The sequence below is a fragment of the Amblyomma americanum genome, chromosome 9, assembly GCF_052857255.1.
Source record: "Amblyomma americanum isolate KBUSLIRL-KWMA chromosome 9, ASM5285725v1, whole genome shotgun sequence".
NCBI classification, from domain to species: Eukaryota; Metazoa; Arthropoda; class Arachnida; order Ixodida; family Ixodidae; genus Amblyomma; species Amblyomma americanum.
Window position 1 is genome coordinate 78305090 of NC_135505.1, and position 17200 is coordinate 78322289.

At 46.2% G+C, this 17200-nt stretch overlaps 1 protein-coding gene across 1 annotated transcript; it reads right to left on the bottom strand.

Moving 5' to 3' along the window:
* Positions 1-1760: 1760 nt before the first annotated feature.
* LOC144103444 (histone-lysine N-methyltransferase PRDM9-like) lies at positions 1761-10830 on the bottom strand. Its single transcript, XM_077636159.1, has 6 exons — positions 10676-10830; positions 10153-10229; positions 8859-9047; positions 7927-8179; positions 4336-4501; positions 1761-3216 (listed from the first exon to the last, which is right to left on the bottom strand). Exons 1-6 carry the CDS (start codon positions 10710-10712, stop codon positions 2799-2801), a joined length of 1140 nt encoding a protein of 379 aa, XP_077492285.1. The 5' UTR covers positions 10713-10830; the 3' UTR covers positions 1761-2798.
* Between the last annotated feature and the right edge of the window lie 6370 nt (positions 10831-17200).

Below are 17200 nucleotides of genomic sequence, written 5' to 3' on the forward strand. Positions count from 1 at the left end.
CGTTACTTCATGGCCATAAATTGTAATTAGTACGTCTTCGCTGCAAGAAGTCACCATAAGAATTTTACATAGCTCATATTTCACATAAAACGTCTAGCCCAATGTGATTTTACCAGAAATCCAGATTTAACGAGAATAGTTTGCACAAATGTGCAAGAGCTTAGCAATGTCAGTGGCATAAAGTTGCCTTTAGAGTTACATGTGATGGCTTCTAACTCTGGGGCACAAGGTGAAGCCCTTTCTGATTGTGACATTAAACACAAAATGGCCCTTCATCAGTAGTTTTAACTTCACAAAGAAAACATCGCTGAACTCTGAAGAAATTTACAGTAATTCTGTAAAATGTGATGTTCCAAAATTCTCGGCACACTTCCACTCTTCAGAGTTGTGTGTGGGCAGTTTGGGAAGGGGAGATAGGTGAAGGCAAGTGTGTAAACGCATGTTCGTGCAAGTGTTTCATGCTTTATGGATATTCTGTCTTTTTTTTTAGTTAGGCACGTTGTCAAGGGCATGTGTTTTCTGGCATGCAACAAGAGCCATCGAGATCACATGTACGTTTTGTTTATTTACAACATCATTTTAGGTGCTCTGAGCCTTTTTTTTGGAAGGCGGAGGCGCGGACAATTGGAATAAAAAGTAAGTAGTAACGTGACACCTCACGTTACCGGAAAACGTTAACGCAAGTACATTACTAATTACAGCTTTGAAATGGTAAGGAGTACGTTACTAACTTACCGAAAAAAGTAACGCGTTGCCGGTAACGCCGTTACATGTAACATGTTACCACCAATACTACTAGTCGGTGATTGCGTCGATGAGTTGTTGTCGTGGGCATGGGGTGGGGAGGGCGTTGTTTCGCTGCATATCAATGGTCGTGTGCTTCATCGGCAGTGAACTACTAGCTCCGGCTGCCCTTTGCTGTCTCACCTGATGATGTAACGCGAGCGATTCAACTTCGAATGATGAAGACTCCACAGGGCAGGTTTACATTACTACGATATTGGCCATCGTATTTCCTAGCGTATCTGGCAGAGACGACACTCCACTAGCCGCAGTTACATGAATGCGACCGAAGTCAACTTCAGCCCCTTTATGAGGGAGAGCAGGCTTTGAGAAGGAAAGGCGTGACTCACTCTCTGCTCTCTTCTTCGGCGTTTATACACTTTCCCTGAAGAAGTGGACTAGAGTCTACTTTTGTAGCATTCATGTAAATGCGACTATTTTGTACATGCAGCACATCAGGTCTGTCAGGAAGGTGACCCCTCACCCAGTGCACGCGAGAGAGGAGTCCGCTTTGTTATACAGCAGATAGGGTATTGTATACTCACCGCAGGGAAGAAGAGGGGAGCCTCCAAACCAGCTTCCATTCACCGCGAATGTCCACTTGCCTTTCTCGATCTTCCCCTGCTTTGTGATTGCCTATTGCTACAGGAAGGGTGATGACAATATTCGCGGTCGAGTGTCTGGTTTGGTTTGGTTAATGAGGGATTAACGTCCCAAAGTAACTCAGGCTATGAGAGACGCCGTAGTGAAGGGCTTCGGAAATTTCGACCACCTGAGGTTTTTTAACGTGCACTGACATCGCACAGTACACGGGCCCCTAGAATTTCCCCTCCATCGATATTCCACGTCGAAATAGCTGAAGCACTGGACTCATTCTTCGTAGTGCGACTCATTGACCACTGACCAAATGAGTACACTTGCTTATTTTTAAATTCCTTTATTGATTTCCTGAGACGCAAGCACCTTAGGGACCCGTTCCGAAACGCGATCGCAGTAATCCACATCAAGAAGTGCTGATAACCACAAGCAGAAACAATACCGAAGAGTAGGAAAATAATCACAAGATTATGCCAAAAGGAGCAACGTGAAATGCGGCTAGCAGGAGCTAATACAGTGCAACCACGTTCAACAGATACTAATACTCACACGAAAGAGGCTCTTATGCAGAGATCGAGAAATTAAACGGAAGATGAATGAAAATTATTGCAAAGACAGCACAGCAGCACCTGATAGTAACTTTCCAATCACACATGAGAAAAAAAAACTTTCAAGTTGGCGCGAATTATTTCGACACCCTCCTTTCCCATTCATTATTTTCGGGCGCTTGCAGAGCTACACCATCTCGTGAAAAGATAAATGCGGCAACGAGCATCGGTGCCCGAATAGGACAACAGCAGGATGAGAGCGAACAGAACAGCGTCAGGTTAAAACCGCGGCAAGAGCATTTGTTTACCGCGCATCTGCGGGTACCAAGGTGACTTCTGCACCCTCTCGACGTGCAGAGGCGCCATCCTTCGAAATTCAAACGCACATAAGCGGGACGAATCCAAGCGTATGAATGCACTGTTGTCCAAACATTTACAGTAAATAAAAATGTGTTTGTTACTAGCCGAATCCAGATAACAGCACCCGAAGACAGCAGGCTTTTTTTTCCTTTTTCTATTTTAGTATTTGTCTATTTCTCTCCAGGTGGCTCTAGCAAGTTTTCTCACCGCTCTCTCTCGCCTTTATTTTGCCATCGGTTTTTCTCAACACTCCTCTTCTTTGTTGGGGCTGCGCGTTGGCCCTCCCGAATCCTTCCTTGGCATCGCAGAAGCCTATTTGGCTTCGCTGTTCTCCGTTCGTTCATCTGTTTATTATGTCGGCATCGCAAAAGAAACACCAGGCACGTCACTCGTGTGTTGGTGCTTAATACAGCGCCCTCACTCCTCGCTGCACTGCTGTTCCTCTTCCCCCGCGGAGCCGTGGCGAACGCGCAAGTGCCTTCTTAGTGTGCCCATGTTAAACAACTCCATCTAACAGTGCGGACATTGCAACCTGTACTGACGGTGGTGCACCGTTTTCTCGTGTTTTACTACATAGCTGCGCCGCGCGAACCTCTGCCCACACTGCGAGCAGGCATGGGGCTTCTCGTCAGAGTGCGTTGACATGTGCCTCTTCAGGTTGCTGCTTAAGGAGAAACCCTGCCCGCAGGTGCGACACACGTATGGCTTAGACCTGCCGCCAGCAGTGTGCCATAGTCTGCGGTGATGCATCATGTTAGCAGCTTGGGCGAAGCGCTGGCCGCAGTCCTTGCACTCGTACCGTCTCTCTCCCGTATGGACTGACAGGTGGCTGTTAAGGTTGCACCGCACCTTGAAGCCTTTCCCGCACTCCTCGCACACGAAGGGCCGCTCGCCCGTGTGGGTCCGCTCGTGTCTGGTGTGGCAGGTGCTGTTTGGAAAGGAATCAAAGAAGGAACAGTGAGAGGGCTCACTCTGACAAGCATCACTGAGGGCTGAGATGTGAAGAGCAGGGATACCCATTGCACAAAGCCCACACCACCTGCGGCCAACTGGGAAGATGTAAAGCATCTGAGGTTTGTTTTCCCGAACTACATTGAATTAAGCTTCGCACTTTCATCTTGTAACAAGAAGCTATCAGCCTTTGTCCTCCACCCAGTTTATTTCTGTTTGAATATAAAAATATCCAGAAAAACTATGCTTCTTTGTGTGTTATGTTAGAAGCCCACGGCGCTGATGGGTCATTCCCCCACCCCCCGCACCTTTTCCCCAGCGCGATCATCTGCCTGGGAGTATATTACTGAGAGGCGCGACGCCCGCACCTAAGGTGCCTCGATGCCGGCTACCCGCGCTAATCCTTTCAGCTCTGGCGCCGACTCATCCCCTGCTGACCGGCACTGCACAAGGGGTAGAATGGTGACAGTGCATCGTGCATTCTGGATGTTGCCCAAAACCGTGAAAGCAGGAGAAGGAAGCCAACTGTCTTGTCAGAGTCGAAGGGGGCTGACGAGATTTTCCCGCTAAAGAAATTCCTTGCTGCCAGCGCAGACGGCAAAGCCAATGCGTGGCGGCTCGATGGAATGCACATGCAGCGACCTGCATACGCGAAACCACGCGCCCTGCACGTTTCAGGAGCCGCAGAGTCCACTGGGCCGGGTTCTGGTGAGCCCTGGGCTCCGCCCATTTGCATGTACGGTGCCATTGCACTGCTATTGGTTTGAATTGAGAGAGAAGTGGTTTAGTAAAGCTCCTCCCAATTATCGAAGTTGGAATTGCTGCCCCTATTGGCAACGTGTCGCCGGATGAGCGGACGAAGCCCCGAAGTGCTCTTCGTACCGATAACTGCCGTATATTCGATCACCGGCAATCATGCCATCATCATTCACCGCTCGCGATAAGCAAACGACCAGCCCAATCTGGCTATCCCATCAGAGAGGATTGTGGAAAGTCTGAATTGGTGCCGAGACCAGGATTGATTGGAACTTATTAACTGGGAGCGATCTGCTTATCAACGACACAAAACAAATACTAAGGCCAGACTTCCGCTTACTTGTTATTGGTGGAGTAGGGGCAGAATCTGCAGCTGTACTTCCCTTCGGTCTTCGGCGGGTGCATGTTACGCCGGTCCTCCTCCAAGAGGTGTTCCGCGGAGAAGAGGTCGGCGCATATCTCGCAGGGGAAGAACGGGACTGCGGTGCGCTCACTGCTTGTGTCCTCTGGGAATAAAACAATGTGTAGAGCGACGCGCTTGCACAGAATGCATACTGAAGAGCAGTTTAATTTCCGCACAGCCTATGTTGTAAGCCGTCGGTAATCAGAAATGCACGACGACCGACGAGGTGGAATAGTTTCTCACAACTCTTCCACGGATTTCTTCAAAAATAAATACGACGGCTTATGTTTAGGGGCAAATCACGTGACGTGGTTGACGCCATTTTTTATGCAAACCGGTGCTTCAGCGGTGCAGGCCGCAGCAGGTGACGATAAGCCGATTTGACATACCCATTTACACTTACCACGCTGCCTCTCACAGATCTCCATGGATGCTAGTATGAGGGCATCTGCGCCTCAAATGAATATCACCTGCAGGATAAATTACTTCAAGGTCCGCTCTTTCAGATGACAACACCATCGCTAGTTTGCTTAAAGTGCTATATTTTTTAGTGCGACAAAAAGCGCAGCAAGTGTCCATATGAGTGTTTAATTCCTTACGCTATCCCCTTCTTCCATTGATTTATACTGAGTTAACGAAGTGATATTATCCATGATCCATAACTCTGTAATGCATCTTTTATTTAGACAAGGCCAGATTTACCTGAATAAAAAACATGAGGAAGGTAAACATTCCAACTTGGTTCATATCTTCGAATTACAACCATTTAGAAAATATGGCATTGAACTAAGTGCATCTTGCTACCCTAAGATGGTTAGTTCGCCTCAGCCTCTTTTGCAAGAGTTAAACGGTCCTTGCAACGCTTTTAAAGGTGACAGTAAAATGAATGCATTATGTAAAGACAGATGAACATTCATACTGCGTACAGATTTTTAAAAGCGAGTAAAATAATTCACAAATTATGTTTAAAATTTCTATTTGCACGCCTCGCAGCGACGTGCAGTGCCAATCTCTTGGCCTAATTATGACTTGAGACTTCGTGTTGCCCTCAGGTCGCCAGTCGTGAAGGGCTGCTATTGGCTGGCAAAAGCTGCAACGAAACTGATTGACAAGTGTTGTGTGTTTTATTCCGCATAAGCGACTAATGTTATGATGCGCCAGCCGCAGGGTAGTCTAAGCAGGCTGTGTCGTACTTAACTTGGAGGGGGAGCAAGAGGCCGATAAAAAGCAAACAATCGAAACGGGTGATGTACTCGTGGAGCGTTGTCCCGACCTGCAGTCTTTATTTTCTGATTCGCTGTAGTGTATGAGTTGAATTAAAAAAAGGAAGGGCACTCTCTTTAACGCCGATTTCCCTTATACTACATAAGCTAGATTGAAAATTTTTCAGTGAGGATGTTGTTCGATGCCTACCAGTGCTTCATTTTTCTTACCCACGGTGCGAACAGTTTCTGGGACGCTTTAATGACCCACCGTTCATATAATCTCGAGTTGGCCATAGGTGAAAAACGCAACTAAAAGTAATGTAAATTATCTTCACAGGACGTCTTTCGAAGAATAGAATCGCTGGGCACATACATATTCGAGTATCTGTGATGAGAAATTGTAGAAGATTTTTTTACTCCCATGTGTGTCATTTGTTTCCTTAGATTCGTTAACATCTATTTTTTTTTGCTGATTCTGCTACCATAATTTCTCCCCATTTTTCGTTTACTTATACTTTTGGTACACAAGACAAGACTGCTTGAAAGAAAGTCTCTTTGCACGCATATATTAAAATATCCATGGTAGTGAACGAAACTTATTAGACGAAAGACACTAAGTGTTACAGGATGCCATATAGGGTTAACAGAAGTTCAGAAATGATGTACCTTGGCTGTTATCTCAGTAGTTACGGCAAAACTATCACTACAGGACTTCACCAAGCTGCTGATTAACTCTTGCTTTACCAGGGGATGACTGGCAATTTCAAGGCAGGGTTCGCAAAAAATTCATTACCCACATGAATTTTGTTTTGTTTCTTTGCAGCACAGCGTAGTGGAAAGTTGTTTCTTAAATTGCATACAGAAAATCACAGGTTGCAAACTTCTTAAGAAGAAAGAATTGTTTGATTACAGACTCACACAAAAATTGACAAAAACATAAACATAGCCAGTCAGAAATTAGAAGCATCAAAATCTAGAATATACGTTTGATGCGTTCTTATGTGAGAACTGAGCACTCGAAGTGCCAATGCTTTTCATGCTAAAATTTTTGATCATCGAAAAAAAAAATGATGCTCGTGCGAAGCTCTTTGGGCTATTCCGCAGTGTGGAGCCTAGGTCAGCCGCGGGCTGTCTTAGAGAAAAGAAGATCCGTTACACTGATGGAGACACACAATTGTTCAGAACATTCCCGGGACCTTCAAAGAGGCTCGGACAGCAGAAAACCTCCCCAACAACTGTAATAACGAAAGTTACAGACTGGCACGCATCGATTGGCTGGGCTGGGCTAGCAACAATCTCTGTCCGATGTAAAATACGACAAATGCACGTCATCTCGTTCACAAAAAGCTGTAGCCCAGATCTACAAAATCAAGTGCCGATGCTGCGGAATCCTGAGAACCACGCCGTTGCTGAACAGCGTCGGCACGATGCGAGGGTGCCGCTTATGACGCCATGCTCGCCACGATCTCTCCGAATGGACAGGTTTCGCTGAAAGTCTAAAACCCTGCCTCAGATGGCTGACAAAAGAAATTTAACGAAAACGGAAGTACAGTTCTTTTGTGACATACTGGATTGGATAGCGCCAGTTCTCTACAAATGATCGGTATCCCACAGAATGGGCAATTGCAAGCCATCAGTCCAAATGGGCGATTTTAACACGCAAGGTAAAGAAGGAACAATATGTAATATGTCCAAACATGCACTCAACAGAGGTATGAAAAAAAAACTCGACCAGTTGGCTTCATTTGCGAGAGCCTGTGTCCGTAAATGACGGCGCATGAATTGGATTATAACTGTAATTCATGATATCTAGCAGCGAGTACAAATTCGTTACCATTTTGCTTCGTTACCCTTGTTAGTGCCTACAAGAGGCAGAAACTTTTTCAACGTGCGGTGCCTTTCGTTCCTAGAGGCTTTTGCGCAGTTTGTACAGATTGTGGAAACATGAAACAAATAATTTTATTATCACTCACACGTTTGTAGAATAAGCAAATCGCCTCTTGAAAATGGAATGGCAATTATACAATCGGAACATTTTATTTTCAGGCCAACACATTCTTCTTCGTCACCTTTTTGTGTATGTGAACAATTGACATCAACATATCACCCAATATTCTACATGTAAGTAGTAAAACCCACTACACAGCAAGATTCGGTAGTCAACTCAAAGTTGCCGTGCATTTCAGCTCGTTACAGGAGCATCCTAAAACCATAGGCACCGTGTCCGATTGGCAGTTCATCAATTTATCTTTACAATCCAAATCCCTTATCACTCAGTCCACTTGAGGCAGTTCAACTCGACGAGAAATGACGAACCCCTCACCGTTCACAGTCGACCGCGAACCTTGTGGCTTGCTGAGCTGCCCCCGCTCCTGGGAGCACGATGAGTCGCACGACACGAGGAGCTCCTCGCCCGTGGCCACAGCCTTGGATGTCCGGTAGTAGATGTTGCCGTGGTGCATGTATGCCACCAAGTTCTGTTCACACGGGTTGTTTGCGCAGTTCACGTACCGCATCCAGTTGGAACTGTCGAGTCGGCGACCATCCACCACGAACACCTTGCCATTCTTGCGAACCTGGAGACACCACGAACAAACTCAGTTGTGGGTTCGACCATCATTTTTATCTGAAAAGCACCCTGAAACTTCTCTTCGATGAGGGTGTAAATTTTCCTTTTTTTCATAGCTTGACACCACTATCTAACTGGAAATAAAAAAGGAGAAGCCGAGACGGTACATTCAGTGTCATTAATGACACCCGAGAAAGCTTCGGTATAAGCACTTCAATGGTAGTGTGCATGACATGACTGACTATTAAAATTATTGGATGGAGCTGTACAACACACAGAAGTTTCTCCGTATCTCATGATAAGGGCATAGGCCAATGACAAGAAAATATTTCAGCTTTTTAACTGCTTAACAAGAGCAAAATAAGAGCATGGGGAAAGAATGCAATGCAAAGACATGATAACCGATGGTCCTTATAGGTAACGGACTGGGTTCCCCGAGAAGGCGAGTTTAGCAGGGGTCGCAGAAAGTTAGCTAGCCGATGAGATTACGTTTGCGGGTATAGGGTGGCCGCAGCTAGCACAGGACATGCCCTGCATATGAGAGATATGGGAGAGGCCTTTGCCCCGCATGCAGAAGGCGTAGTCAGGCTGATAATGACGATGAGAGCTGTAGTTATAGAAGAATGTAGACCCCGGTGTCCTAATCGCTGCCTCTGGATTCCAAACTGGCCTCGTGTGAAACGTACCTGCCAGGCGTAGGCGTTGCCCTCACCATTGTCATCCATATTCACGCCCTGGTAGGGACCAAAGTAGACCCTTTTGGGCAGTGGCTTTAACGTCAACACCCCGAACCGGGTGCACTTGCGATTGCAGCGACGGATGGACAGATCTTTGGGGAGGGTATTGTTGGCGCGCAGCGGGTCCCCGGCTTCCACCTGCGAGTGACATGCCGTCTAAAGGATGCCTGCAATACCCAGCTTCTGTTCTCCACAGCACTGGAAAAGCAAAAACTGTAGCGCTCTGGCTTAGCGGATCTAGATTTCCAGACTCCAGAACTCTGTTGAAGTGCGTTTGCATGAACACAGCGGTCCTGGAAAAGGGCATTTGTTTTTTTGTTTTTCAGAAAATTGAATGCGCCAGTAATTTTCTGGATTCCAGGTGAACACACCAACCGCACCTTGAGGGATGTGAGGAAGGTGGGATTGAAGAAAAAAGGGAGATACGCAGGGCGCCGTAGTGGAGATCACCAGAATGATTTCGACCACTTGAGGATATTAACGTGAACAGACAAGCACAACACTAGTGCCTTTTTGCGTTCTAGAAATGTATGCTGAATTGAAAAAATGCCTTTTTAATGCCAGTGGTGTTAAACATCATAAAATGAAGAACGCACAAACTATAACCCACGGTTATCCACTCGGCAACGTGGTGAGAAAGGAGATCAAGGATGCGATGAAAGGAAAGAGATTGCAATGTGGTCGTTCGGGTGAGACGATTCGTCATGGAGGAGCTTGTAGAGCTTTAAAGACAGATTAATACGAAGGTATAGTGCACGTGTTGTCAGCTTCGTATATCTGTCCGTGGGTTTTTAGCGATACAAGTTAAGACAGGAAAAAGAACAGGAAAGAACAGAGGAAGGGCTGCCACTGCGGAGAGCTTACATGATGTATGCATGCTACCTTACTGGAAGGAGCGCTCTGGAATCACAGACCAACCTCTCCACTCGGACTGGACACAGTGGCTCAGGAGTTCGCGCATTCAGCTACTCAGCTGGAGTATCTGGGTTCGAACCCTTCCGCAGGGGCCACAAAGCCAACACCTCTGTTGCTGTTTGGCGTCATCGCACCATTTCCAGCTGCACGAAATTATTCTGAAGGCCTGCAGTACGGCATCTCTTCTTTCGCTCCCGAGAACGGATGCAGTTACTGCGTGTTTCATTTCCGTATTTTGCGTCACATCGCATGACGACTGCAAAGAGACAGATGCCAACGGGACCCCAAGTAGCCTTTCACACTCAGCATGCACATGTTTTGCGCTCACCTCGGTGTCCTTCACGTGTGTCAGTGGCCCATGTTCGGGGCTGTCGCCGGGGTGATCGCTTCGACAGTCGTCGCAAACTGCAAGCAGAGTGTCCAGCCTGTTGTTTTGCAGGAGGCAATGATGGAGCCAACATTTTGCATGCAAAGCTTAATGACTCAGGCAAAGACGAGGCGCAGGATTAATATTGACTATGCATAAAAACGAAATATGCGTATAAATTTGTGTTTAACGCACATCACGCTATCAATAAAGAAAGGCGTCATCAAACGAGCTTCTTCAATGTGTGAGACATTAGCATCATAATGTGTTTGCCAACTGACTGCTCCGGAACATAAAAGAAACAGCCAGAAATATTAGCCAAAAAGATTCTGCTACTGAATTCGTCGTGCCGTTCTGGACATGACATCCTGTGTTGCCGATGTCCATGCAGTTACCAACTCCTATGAAACTTCTTTACAACGATGTGTGCGTGTTTCCTATTGTAGTGTTGGAAGCCAGGAAGCGGTTTTCGCGGACAGCTCACACAGGTATTCCTCGTCGGAGTTGTGTTCGTACTTCATGAAGGTGACCGTCTTTCGTTGGCGTCTCGGGTGGCCAGACTTGCCGGAATGCTCACTGGAGGAGACTGCGAATAATGCAGGATAGTTGCTGCACGCGTTGCTTTGCAAAGAACTCCACCAGCACATTTAGGTACCCAGTATGACTCCGTGCTAAGATCAAGACTGCAGGCTGCGACCATTGACCAGGTCTATGTCATGACAGACTTAATTATAGGAAGCAAAGGAGAAATAGCTGCCCTATGCATGACAAGCAAAAAAATCAAATGTGAATTTATTTATTAATTACACATACCTGCAGCGCCCGGAGGCATTATTGCAGGGTGGGAAACACAATGACTTTGCTCGTTTGGCCGAAAGTACAGAAGATAACAATACAATACAAATACAACTACAAAAATATGAATACAAAATACAACTAATAATAGATGAGGAAAAGCATGCACTGAAGGAGAACAACCGCGCTCCGAAAAAAAACGGTAATTAAATGAAAAGACGCGCAAAATAACTGCGGGCCATGTCACACATCAGATAAGAATGCCCGGTATTGACCTTCCGTGTAGCACTCAGTGACGCCAGCCGACAGCCTGTTCCACTCATTGATCTTCCGTGGAAAGTACGAGGCTTCGTAAATATCTGTCTTACACTTACTCTCGGATCTTCCAGTGACGATCAAGTCGTCTAGAAAAAAAGTGAGGTTGAAGCAAGCACCGGTCTTTGTCAATGCTCAACCTTCCAAAATAGATGTGATGTATGGTTTGCAACCTCAAATGTTTCCTACTGTTAGCTAAAGATCCCCAACCAAGGTGGTTTCTAAGAGACGGGACACTAGTTACGAAGCTGTAATTATTGGACACAAATCTCGCGTTATTTTGGACGCGCTCGAGCATGTCACATAAGTAAGCAAACTGGGGATCCCATACAGGGCAGAAATATTCAAGAATTTGGTCATATGTAAGGGAAATCCAGGAGTTATTTGACATTAGACGGCTCTTTTTTGAAATTTCATTTTAAGAAATTAAGCATTCTGCAGGCCTTGGATGTGATATAGTCAACTTGCCCCGTCCACGTTAGGTTAGATGTAAAATAAACACCGAGATACTTATATTCAAGTACTTTTTGCAAGAAACATTATGCAATGAGTAACTTGTTTGTAAAGGGGAACACTTTCGAGTGAAGCAAATAAATTGGCATTTTTTTAGCGTTGAAAGACATTTGCCATTTTGAGCACCAGCACTGGATGGAATCCAAGTTTTGCTGAAATTTTAACGCATCAGAGTAACTTTCCACAACATGGTAAATGACATAGTCGTCAGCACATAGGCGAGCTTTGCAGGTAAGATCCAAAACAATATCATCGATATTGATTACAAACGTCTTTATTTCTTCAATGTTCTCCGAACATGTGGGTGGACCGCCTAGTCCGGTAGTCCACTGGCTGCTGCTGCTGCGCTGGCCCTCCCCACCAGCCAGTGCTGACGGTCAATATCATTGATACAAATCAGAATAAGAAGGGGTCCAAGAAGAGACCCCTGCGGTACATATGAGGAAACATTTACATAATCTGAGTGCGAACCATTAATCAGAACACGCTGCATGCGTCCCTGAAGATACGAATGAAGCCAATCGATGACAGTGGGGTGCATACCAAGACAACTTAACTCATGCAATAATAGTAAATGAGTTACAGAGTCAAAGGCTTTCTTAAAATCTAGGAGTACGAAATCTATTTGAGAGCCACGGTCATAGGAAGAAAGCAGATCATTACTAAACTCAAGCAACTGAGTAGTACAGGAAAAAGTCGACCTAAAGCCATGCTGAACTTCTGTAAAATACTCATGTGTGGCAAGGTGTTTTATGACTGCGCTATATATTATGTGCTCAAGCGTTTTACAGCACACACTGGTTAAAGAAATCGGCCGATAATTAACAACAGAGCTTTTTGAACCACTTTTATGCACTGGTACCACATTAGCGTTTGTCCAGTCATTTGGCAGAGATGCCGAATTAACCAAACTTACGCTGGGCCTTTTGTTCACAAAAAAATAATTACTGGCCAGAGTGGCGCGGCGTTGCTTATTGCTTCACAATCCGCTGCCCTGTATTCGGTCACATTAGTGGCATACACAAAGGGAGGTTGGCTCAAACCTCCTTATTTCTGTACAAACATTTGTTTGCTTAGTGTCGCATAACGCGTTTATCTCAGCAGGAGCTTCGCTCCACATGTTTGAGCTTGAGTTTATTTCCCATAGCAAGTGCAGGGCATGTGCACGGTCATGGTGTGGTGAGGGAGAGAGGAAAAAAGCTGTGTCAAAGCAGCTTGACAGGCCCCTGTTTCCCCGCAAGTATGTCTTTGCGGCTTTTAATGTTATTTGCGAACACTATTTCTGCTAAAACCACTCCTCCCAGCTTCAATTGTTCTTTCACCCACACGTGCTGAAGGTCCTAATTCCCTTCACCCTGCAACTTCCACCTCACCTGCAACGCTTTTTATCATTGGTTCGGAGCAGGGTTAAGCTTTGCCAGTGGGTTTACCGAAAGGTGTTCCATAAAGACCTATCGCCGCAAAAACTTCTGTCGAAAAACTTCTCCCGCGTAAACACAATAGCATCGGATACGACTCCTGTGTCCAATGGTGAATGCCCTTCAATGTAGAGGCTGCAGGCAATGGCCTCTATTGAATATGATGACGTCCCGGTTAATCTCCTTGCACCTGTTAGCCACATGGTACATCATACTAGGAGGAAAGGGGATTAAGCACGACACCATGAACCTTTGTTGTCCCCATTCGCTGAAAAGTCAGCATTACTGAGCTGTATCTGACTATAATCGCACGAAGTCCCTGGATTGCCACTGTTATAAAAACCAACGACTAGAGGCCTGTATAGAATTGAGAACAAACCGCGAGAACTCGCTGTGTGCTCTCGCGGGCTGCCTGCCGTGTGGAAATTGGCGATAATGCCGTGTACTTTAAGTTCACTTAATTATGGATAGTTTTAAAGGGGAGAACCAAGGGTTGGAGCCCCCGCTTACGCTGCGTATGGCAGCCTTGCGGCGAATCCTATCGAGAGCATTAGAATAGGGGGCAGGCTACATCTGGGTTACGTTATCCGCTTGCAGTGCCATTTTGCCTGAAAAGTGAAACGCTGGATTGTAAGTATCACCAAATCAGTTCATTCATGTTTCTTTATGTGCGCACCTTCAAATTAGAGAGGTTCTGCAGCCAGGATTTCGCTGTGCTAGCATCTTTAGACAAACAACAACCTTCGTGCACCACTTGTTTTCTGCGAACAGTGAAGTGGCAACGACGAATTGTTAGACGAGCAACCGTCGCTTCGCTGGGTGCCGACATGTCGGCCGATTCTATTCAGCTTTAGGGGCCATGCTATTTCGCCGGTTCCGCGTTAGCGTCAGCTGCTAACCAAAAGATGCAAGGAGCGTATTCGTTCTGCACATGCACACTGGCCCTCCATAATCCTCTATCCCTTAACCAATAAAATCATCATATTTAACAGTACGTTGTGTTGGCCAATTTGAAAGTAATTCGTGTTGTGGACCAGCGCAAAACAGACAATGGACCTAGACGCTGTGTAGAAACTAAATTTTATTCAAAAAAACACATGAAATATATACAAAGAAAAATGCACGAAACCAAAAAAAAAACATACACATATCAAAGGTTGCACTGCGGATGAGCACATTTTTTAGAGGAAGGCTATCTCATTTTCCTGTAAAGCCACAGATGGTTTTGCCACACACGTTTCAAACATAAACTCAAATGTGCGAAGCGATGCTCCTGCTGATGTAAGCACGTTATGGAACACTGCATTAACACAAATAATTGTATAGATATTATAGGTTTGCGCCAAACTCCCTTTGTGTATCCCCCTAATCTGATCGAATACAGGACACTGGGTTGTGAAGGACAAAGCAACGCCTCGCCACTCTGGCCATGATCTATTTTTTTCTGAACAAAAGTATCCCGCGAAAGTTTTGAAACGAAATTTGGTGTAATTCACATCTGAATTTTTTTTATCGGCACAGGGCAGCTTTTTCTCTTTTGCTTCCTATAATTGAGTCTGTCAGGGAAGACACCTGATCATAGATAGCAGCTTGCGGTCTTCATCTTAGCATGGAATCGTACTGAGTACGGAATAGCATTCTCCTTCAGTTCGCAGCATTCCCGAGTGGTGAAGGATGGGATAGCAATGTCATCTCAGTCTACAGCGCTTGAAAAGCCATGCCACCACTGGATGGAGGAAGGTTTCCTTGGACAACTGGCCAGCCTATGTGAAGCAGGATATGAAGAAAAGAACCTTGCACGGTTAGCGCAACAAATCTTGAACAGGCTAAATGTAAAGGTGGCACCTTGTCCTCAGGGGCAGCAGCAAGATGCACGAAAGGAAGTCGTGTGCATCCCGTATCTACACGGTGTATCACATCGTCTAAAGAAGATCGCTGCCTGGCTGAAAGTGCCGGTGAGGTTCTGCGCCGAACATAAAGTTGGAAACGTGCGCACTGCTGTGCACAAGAAGCTGGAGCCAGCCTCTTCCATAGAAGATAATCGGCAGTGCTCAGTGGCACACGCAGAAAAGATCATAAACTGCAAAAAAGGCGTCGTGTATAGGGCTCCTTCGCCTTGCGGAAAGGTATATTATGGCCAGACGGGCACGTACATAAACATCAGACTGAAAGAGCCCGAGAGTTCCCTCGGCATGGAATAATCCCCTTCCTCCATACTAGTGCAGCATTGCCGCGATTGCAAAAATCAAAATGATGACCCCTGCCTGCCTGACTTGCATAATAGTAAGATCCAGTACTACAACAGCAATCAGGTAGGCAGGGAAGTCTTCGAAGCTTATTGCATCGCTCAGAACACGGACACGTGTGTGGCAAGACCCTCCGTGGCTTTACAGGAAAGTGAGATAGCCTTTCTCAGTAAAAGCCTTCCATCCAGTGCGTAAACATTAATGTGTTTGTTTTTTGTGTTTTTTTGGTTTTGCGCTTTTTTCAGCTTAAATATTGCCCGTGTTTTTTTTTTCCAATAAAATTTAGTATCTAGACAACGCCTGTGCCGTTGTCTCTTTCCTTCGCCGATTGTCCGTGTTGCGCTGGTTCTCCCTATTCTAGAATTCTGGCGTTTGGTCCGGGAACCCACACACTCACAAGAGAGGTGGCTAGACGACCCCTGGCTGCTGTCATCGTTGTTCTCTGCGTAGCTGACCTTCTTGATGGTGCGCATCAGGTAGTGCCTGTTGTCATCTCCAACACGGCCAGTTCCTGAGTCGATAAGATGGGATATTAGGGGTTACAATGTGCCATGAGGGCACAAGCATTGTGAAGCTAGCGGATTAGGCAAGATAAGTCTAGCAGCTTTGCATATCGACCTCCTTCACCCCGCGACGTCACGAAGATGCGGTGGCGCTGATGTCAGCAGTGACTTTCGCATGGTAGGCAAAACAGCTACCGCCAGCCGGGGCCTACCGCAGCTGCTGCAGATACCGGCGGCTGCATCATGCCTGCGCACTGCAGAAGCAGCATGTATTGATCAGCTGTGTCACTGTTCAATCCACGTAGTAGCATAAAAGGAAATTTAAATTAGCCCCGATAGGCTTCTCACGATAAATACCACATTAGTAAACTGGCTAATGGGGAAAGGGCCGCGGTACTAAAGCGCGAAGTCTGGGAGTTGATCGGCACTGCCACTCAATTTACTTAATAGCTCTTATAACTGCGCAAGGAAAAAAAGCACGTATGTAGCTGCGCACGCATTTATCACCTTGAGCCGGTGTGAATGGGGCCCACGCCGGCAGGTTCACTCGCCCTCAAGGAATGCATTCTTTTGTTAATAGCACAGCATGTTTTAATGACACGTTTTATGGCATTTGATATTTACTTGAAAGTGTTTCTTTATATGACAGATGTAATTATTTGATTCGAGCAGAAAGAAATCTGGTAAGTTCATGCACGGTCAGGTTGGCGTGCTTAGAATAGCGTACCTTAAGTGTGCTAAAAGCCACATGCTTTTTCGTTGCTTCATGCATGTGTCATGTTTCATGATGCAGTCCATGACAGCGAAGCTTGTTTGGAAAGAAGCAGCCGCAGGCGTGCTACTAACAGACGTGTCGAGATTGAGAGGGGCGCGGCAATGAAAAGTAGGTAGGTAGGAAAAACTTTATTGAAAATGCCGGCCACCGACGGTTTGACGCGTCGTGACGTTGGCCAAGCGTCGACCCGGGGTTATGCCCTCCTCTGCACTACCCCCGTTCGGCCCGTTTGTGGTGGGTCGTGAGGCTTGTGCTTTTCGAGCGCAGCCCGGGCCTGCTGGACGGCCCATAGTTGAATGTCCTTGTCTGCAGACTGCACTGCACTTTGAAGTTCGGGCGGGTATATCCTGGAGGTAGCCTCGGTCGGGAACCTGGCACAGTCCCACATGATGTGCAATGAAAAGTGTTTTCGTTATTTATGCACACGATACGAAACTAAATTTG

Bases quoted from the DNA above. Each gene is read 5' to 3' on its own strand.
- LOC144103444 (XM_077636159.1), bottom strand. From the start codon at position 10,712: ATGAAGTACGAACACAACTCCGACGAGGAATACCTGT. The intron at 9,048-10,152 runs GTGAGCGCAAAA...TGTCACTCGCAG, and splicing joins CACACGTGAAGGACACCGAG to GTGGAAGCCGGGGACCCGCT. The intron at 8,180-8,858 runs GTACGTTTCACA...TGGTGTCTCCAG, and splicing joins GCAACGCCTACGCCTGGCAG to GTTCGCAAGAATGGCAAGGT.